Source organism: Telmatherina bonti (genome assembly GCF_933228915.1).
Source record: "Telmatherina bonti genome assembly, chromosome: 15".
In the NCBI taxonomy this organism is placed as follows: domain Eukaryota; kingdom Metazoa; phylum Chordata; class Actinopteri; order Atheriniformes; family Telmatherinidae; genus Telmatherina; species Telmatherina bonti.
The window spans coordinates 11,955,910-11,963,651 of NC_136613.1; the positions used below are offsets into that span (position 1 = coordinate 11,955,910).

General features: G+C 39.7%; 1 protein-coding gene across 1 annotated transcript; it reads left to right on the forward strand.

The window, feature by feature from the left end:
* Positions 1 to 2,369: 2,369 nt before the first annotated feature.
* olig1 (oligodendrocyte transcription factor 1) lies at positions 2,370 to 3,128 on the forward strand (the record flags this gene model as incomplete). Its single annotated transcript, XM_079253730.1, has 1 exon — positions 2,370 to 3,128. The coding sequence occupies one exon, from the start codon at positions 2,370 to 2,372 to the stop codon at positions 3,126 to 3,128; it is 759 nt and encodes a 252-aa protein (XP_079109856.1).
* Between the last annotated feature and the right edge of the window lie 4,614 nt (positions 3,129 to 7,742).

Below are 7,742 nucleotides of genomic sequence, written 5' to 3' on the forward strand. Positions count from 1 at the left end.
GGTCCAGCCTCATCAAAAGGAGCTGGAAGCTGGAGGCGGATATGCTGGGCGGCAGTGCCAAATCGAGCTCACTTTTCTTTTCCTTGTAAGTGGCGGAGAAAAAGTGGGGGGAGGTGCTCTATTCTGGGGGACACCAGCTTCTTTCTTTCTCCTCTATTCTGACTTCTGTATGTGTGGCTCCTTGCAGGTGTCCTTTTTTCTTCTTGACACAGAAACGATCCCAAAATGCAGTCAAAACCCTCGCGGCTGGTTTTCATTCACCGCTCAGTTTTACGCTTCTCATTGTTGGACAGGCACTAGAAACCAAATTGAGCTTACAGGCACGCATACAAACATCCACACACGCACACACACATGCACGTACACATTCATCCTGGCTGCCTGCACTCTGTTCTCCTGCAGGTGCGAGGGCCATCCGCCTGGCCCTTTTCATGCAGCCTTCTCTTTCCTGTCCGTCTGCAGCCGTCCATTCAGCTTCAATCACAGCACAAGCCGGACGCCACTGGGCCACTGGTGGGGAAGGGAAGTGTCTCCACACACATCTTTCACTTCTTGAACGACAAGAGAGGCCAGGCTGAGAAGAAAGAAAGGGTCTTCCTCCTCTGCATCTCCTTCTGCTTTCATCGTAAACAACTTGCTTTCTGTTTGTAACGGTGCTGTCTGTCTCCTCTTCCCCCTGCCCTCCTTTTCTCCCCTTCAGATGGGCTTTACAAGGCGGAGGAGGAGGGGAGGGAGTGCAAAGAGAGGACGGCCAGGCTCACTGTGTGGCTGGGGTGATGCTGAGGTCTTTTTGTGTCTCATGAATGGCACATTTGAGGTTTCCAGCCTTGCTCTGTGCCCCACGCCAGCTTCACCTGTGGTTGGAGTCAATTGGCCTGTTGTCTGCCTGTCTGGAACAGTGCCCAGATCTCTACCAGCCAATTTGGTTAGCGAGGCCGCTCAGAACTGAACAACAATAACCTCCACCTCAAAACCATCAATTAACTTCCCCCACACAATGATGGATCCATTCACTGTTTGCCAAAACTGTTCTCTGACACAATTAATACCCATGTTAATGGTGCTAATACCTGCTCTCTGTCACTTAACAAAGTTCTGATGATTTTAATGGCTTTCAAGTTGTTAAATGGCTTTAGTGCAGCATTGCATTAAGCACATAATCTTGTTTCTCTGTTGTTCGTTAGTGCTTTTGATTAAATTAACACAAAGAAAACATACAAAAACAGTTTTACTGAGGCGAACAGGTACTAGTGAGGGAATAATTCTTTAATACTAGCTGCGTCTCTGTATATTTGCCAACCAAACTTTCAAAGTTTCATTAGGTTGGGAGAAAGACAAACTAAGTCAGTGTGAACAAATGGTATGTTGTTGAATAGCTCTAAATGACCATGTCAGATATTGCAACAGAGGAAAAGAGGTTAAAAAGGTGAGCAAATGAATCAATCGTTTGTGTAATATAACGTGAAAACCAAACCTTTTGGTTAAACTAAATATAATTTTGTATTTTTGGCAATTTTAACAAAATGAATTAAACTGTGAATCAGTTTAACAAAAAATGTTTTATTCTAATGAATAAACATACATGTCTAATAAGTGATTTATTAATTGTGAATAGTTTTCAAGAACAAAATTAATTTAAATTTTTCCAAATCCTCATAACATTTACATCTATCTAATGATATTTGCATGGGTAATTACATAAAATTACAGGTCAAATTGTGCAAAATCAGATGAAGTTGTCCAGCCACGAACTTCAAAGGACTGTTTTTTCTTCTTTTGTTACATGAGCATAACAGAGATTAATCATTTTAGTTTTTAACTGGGTTTATATTACTTTCAATGCAGAATATTCTTACAAGCCCCGTCATTATTATTTCTGACTTTCTTAAATCATATGAACGGTCAGTGTCACTGTGCTTGTGACCTGTTACAATCTGCTTCATGTTCCTAATCTGTTCAAAATGGCAAAGTTGGATGGGTTTGTGTGCTTGTAAAGAGCAGATATTATGTGTTTGGGAGGAGTTGCGCTGAGGTGGGGCTATGTGAAAGGAGCATTTAGTTCACTACTTCACTGTGTGAACTGTCATTCTCGCCTCACGCAGCTGTGGAAATGAGATATAACTGAGCTACCACTTCAGGAAGCTCTCATTTACCCACTTGAGGAGCCAGAAAGCTCTGAAGCCAAAAGCAAAATCACTATTGTGCTGGATGGCTGCTGGTATTTTTTTTTCAAGCAAGTGGGAGATCATCAGGAGGAGGGAGAGAAGATTTGATTTTGCAGTTGGTGATTTTTGTTTAAGTTCGAGTACATTTTTTTCTCACACTGCAGGACTAGAATAATTATAAATTTGATGACCTCTGATCAGAAAATGAATGTCCTGTCCAGCTCAGCGATCAGGGCCCAAGAGCAGTCTCTTCCTCTCTGTGGCCCTGGCTCTGTCCAGGACTTACCTCACTGCCCACCAGGGTTCGACCTGAGCTCCCGCCTGAATGCTGGACCCTTGCTTGGCCTCCAGACGGGCCAGAGATCAGCCAAACCCCAGAGGGAACTGAGCCCTGAGGAGCAGCAGGAGCTTAGGAGGAAGATCAACAGCAGGGAGAGGAAGCGGATGCAGGACTTGAACATTGCCATGGATGCACTGAGGGAGGTCATGGTGCCTTACGCCTCCTCTCCTCCCTCTGCTTCCTCTCAGTCCCACCAGCCTGGAGCTCCTCCAGGCCGAAGACTCTCCAAGATATCCACCTTGGTTCTGGCCAGAAACTACATCCTCCTCCTGGGTTCGTCTCTGCAGGAGATGCGGCGGCTGCTGGGGGAGGTAAGCGTCGGGATGAGTGTCAACACGGGACCGATGCCCCGGCTTTTACTTGCCGGAGGGTGGCCCTTCATTTCTGGACCCAGTCAGCTTCTTCTCACCCAGGAATCCCTCCTTTCTTCTGCTGCTTCTTCTTCCCCTTCTTCCTCCACGGCACCGAAATGTACCATCCTGTCTCCGGGGCCCATGGATGCATCGCTGGCGCCGGTGCATTGGAACTCTGCAGGCCCCACAGGTGGGCCTCTCTGTCCCTGTGGTGTGTGCAGACTGCCCAGATTTAACCATTCCACTCCAGCTCCCAGATTTCCAAAGTGACCTTTCGGAGATGATGTCAAAGAGGATTTCTGTAGAGCGGACAGCATCACTGTTTCATGTATGCAACATTTTTATATGAATTGTTATTTTTCTAACATTTTAACACATTTATAATCCTTTGATTTTTTTTTTTTTTTTTTCAAAAACTGTGAATGTATTTTATTACCTTAAAATCGAATAACAAAACCTTGGTTTCTGTTTGCAAGTATGATGCATTTAATTACATTTCTCATGTTATAGAAAACTGTTAACTTCTTTCAATTATTTTTTGCATATTAAATGTTGAATACAATGACTGTGTGCATGGTGCTTATAACTGCAGTGTTGTGTTTTAGGATTTTGGATCATAATTGTTTCAGATTTAAAAGACAGCTGAAGAAACAAGCTAAAGAGAAAAAAATCCCTCTGCGCATGCTCAGTAAAACTCTCTCTGCATGTGGAAAATAAGCAAGTTCACATCATAAATGTTTCCTTCAGAGCTGTGCTAATCCAGGTTGATAAGATAAGATAAGATAAGTTTGATAACAACAAACCCTTTGGCTGCTCCATTATTAATCTTAAAGAAAAAACAAACAAACAAACAAAAACTAATAGTAAATTGCAATGTTACTACAGTCATGTTTTTTTTGTCTCAGATTAAAGTGATCTAAACGACTGTGGTTGCACTAAACCACGGGTGTCAAACTCCAGTCTTTGAGGTCCGGTATCCGGCAGGTCTTTGTTGTTTCCCTCTACCTACACGGCTGATTCACATCAAATGGATCCAGAAGCTTCTTGTCAGCCTCTTTATGAATTTCGGTCAGGTGTGTTGGAGTGTGGAGACAACAAAAACCTGCATGATGAGCCCTTGAGGACTGCAGAGTTTGACACCTGTGCACTAATTGATCAGAAATCCGGACATGTGAATGTAGCATATTGTGTATTGTAGAGTAGCATCCTAATGCTTCAAAAACATCAAACTATGTATAATTATAAATCATAATCATAATCTCTAATTATCATACCCAACTTATTTATATCTCATTTTTTATCATCTGAAACTTACATTATTCATTTTCATATCACCAATGGATCATGGCAAAGGCAGCAAAGATAAAGTTGTGCTTCTTTTATCAGACTGAATATTGATTTTTTTTTTTGCAGGACTTCATTCATAGTGAAGACTTTTTACATTTTGTATTGTTAAAGTAAAATATCTGAATACTTCATCACTGTGAGAAACTTAAACAGGCTTCTCTTCACACAAGCACGTCAACATTTATTTACATTATCTCAGTCACTGCTTGTCTTTCTTCAGTGTGACTCTCTTTGATGGCATTTCACCACTTAAGGGTCCTTTAATCTAAAAGGCCAAAGTAAACTAATGACCTTTACATGCAGAGATTTAACACTGATTTGTCAAGCGCACATATTCTTGTTTGCTTCATTATTTTCAAACTTTACTGAATCAAATTAAAAGCCTTTCTTTTGTGACCATCACCGTGTCCCACAATCCCATTGAAAAGGGTTCACTCATAAAAAATGAATAACTTCCCAACAATAAAAACGCTGAATCTTCAATGCTATATTTTTTTAAACACTTCAGATGTTGAGGAGATGCTGAGTTGAAAGGCATCATCTTCCTTCAACGTCACTCCAGAACAGTGAAACAGTCTTCATTTCTTAACTCATTCATTGCTCCAACAAGGAAAAGATCAAAACCCACCCATGTAATTACTGCTCCACAGAAAGAAGGCCTTTTGATTATTAGCCCCCTCTCACTCCTCCAACCTCAAATTCTTGATGTTTCTGTGTTAAGGAGCCGGACGGGTGTTGTGGTGCAACTCATTACACTCATTCCACAATATGTTCAAACGCCCAGGAAATGTGTCGCGCGGAATAGGGTTCCCTCCTGCAAATTTGCCACCCCTCTGGAAGAAAGCAGGCAGCCTCCCTCTGAGACAGAATAAGAGGTGCTGGTGCAAAAAGATATTCTCAGCCACAACCTGGCCCTTAGCAAGGCCTACATGAATAATAAGAATGAAAATAATCATAATCATAATGCTGATAAAATACTCAAAATAATTGCTACCCTGCATATAAGAGGATTATGGAGGGTAGATATGTGAATAGTGACGAGTGAAAAGAAGGGAATCTGTTCGCATCATGGAGCACAAAAGAGGTGCTGGACGCTATTAAGTGAGATTAAGCCCAATAAGACTTTATTTTCTTCCAAGGAAAATGAGGAAGGAGAAGAGGGTGAGAGTGATGGAAAAGAGGAAGGGGAGGAGGGAAAAGGCTGATTCATAGATCAAAGTAAGATGGCCATACTTCACGTGTTTCATTTACATATAGCTGCTTTATGTCTCCGGAGGGATTAGCTACCTTGCTATTTTCTCTGGGTCGCTCTCCATTCTACTACCTTTGCTCACATCCATTTTACTACGGCTCTCAGGATGGTTTGGCCCTTCTTCTCTTTCTTTTTTTCATGTCAGGCTCTTTAATTTCTCCCCCTTCTCATTCTCCCCTCTTTCGCAATGATTCTCCAAGAGGCTCTCACTTTCTTGTGTTTGGTGGTTTCATTGTTGTGGCGATGCAGGGGTCTGGTCAGTCTTTGTGTTAGCACTTTAACTCATCTCCATTTCTTCACTGTTGTTCAATGGGGTGAAGCAAGTGTGTAACACAATGCACGCACACACACATGCAGCCATGCATACATGCACTATGCTCAACACACAGGGGAAAAAACTGTTAAATACATAGCACCTAAAAACTTTTTTAAAAGATTTTCTCATAAAGTTAGAAATATTTTAAATTCACTAATTTATCCAACAATGCTTTGCAAAAACATTACTAAAATCACAGACATAAACATGCTAAAACAATGTTAAAAACAGGTAGAGTTGATATGATACATACAGAATTTAATTTAGGAGCATTAAATTTTAGTTTTCCTTTTAACAAGGGTCGTGTGAAGTTGTTATAGATAGATTCATAGCTTCAGCAGAGGTAAGAGAATTTGCAGTTAACAAAATCAAGGAGGAAATCTAACATTGTAAATTAGCAAAGAGCTACTTAGGATGAAGCAAGCAGAGTTTCACAAAGTAAAACCTCAAAAATTAAATAGCAGTTTTAGATAGATAGATAAAAAACTTTATCTTTCTTTATACTTTATACTTTAGTAAACACTATATTGTGACTTTTGAAACTGCATCAATTGTGCATGAGTTATTTACATTAAATGACTACTTTAAGATATGACGAGCACCTATGTTGCTCCTTGACCGTGCAGTGTTTCCTCCTGCAGAGCTGTTGTCAGGAGTTGTGGCCTGATGACCATTACAAAGAGTTTTCAAAATGATAGCATGTCTGCTTTTTTAAGCTGAGTTTGTCCTGGTGTGTATTTTGTTATTAGACCAGGAAAGTTTTATGTCACTACTGAAAAGTTTAATGGTAAGCCCAAGCTATTGTGACATTTTTTTTTTTTTGGCAAGAACTGTCTCTAATGTGGCCCCTATCTTGAGTAGCTGTTCAGAATATATCCCTGATTTTTGTCAAATAAAAGCACTTTAAAATACCAAAGAATTTGTACAAGTTCTCAATACTACACAAAACTACATTCCAGCAACCACATAAAGGGTCAGTGACAGCAGAAATGCATACATTATTAAAAAATTAAGTTTTGTAGGTGTCTAATCACTAATCTTGAAAATAACTATGACGTTTTAATCGTTTTAAAATTAGCTATTTATATCTACTATACAATTTTTATGTACCATATGTGTGAAGTGAAAAAATTCAGGGCTTTAAAACTGCAGTACTGCCTTTCTTTGACAGGTGTTAGAGCACTGTTTGGTAAAAGAAATGCCTTAAGAGGCACATAGAAGACAACAGTAAATAAGTAAACAGTGATGATGTAGCTACCTGCAGTGCACCTGAGGCCATTGGATCCACTCACAAATGAACTTTGGAAGAATTTTGGCCACTGACAGCTACCATCCATTCACAACTGTGCTGCACATTAATTGCTATGCCCATTTTAACCACTAGATGTCAGTCACTTTTACATTCTGTACCTTTAAATGGATCATGGGATAAATAGTTTTCAAGAAAAATTCATGGTGTTCAGAAAGTGTCTTTACAATTTAACTACTTATTTTAAAAAAGCAAATAAATAGTTAATTCTCTGGATTTTAATTCTATTAATGTATACACCTCTATATCAAAGTGTTTCTGTAATCCACTCCTCCTTATATCTAACACTATCCCTGTCTTCATAAATTTTTTGTGTCATGCAAAAATTGAGAGACATGATAGTGAATGTTATTCATATTTATTACTGTAGTTTTGTTGACTGTATTTAGACAATTTTGTTTCAATGAACCACAATACAAATTGTGCATTTTTCTTGAGAAGAGAAACCCCTTTTTATGATTTTATTAAACAGAAGCTCTTTCGTTTAAAGGGTACTTGAAATACACAGATGAAATGTTATTTAAAACTTTGACAAGCACTTGTAAAAGAAATCTGATCATTTTAGTGATTGTTATCACTTGTCTTTGTAATAGGACTTAACTCAGAGGTGTCCAAAGTCGGTCTTGATGGCCGCTGTCATTCAAGTTTTTGCTGTATTCT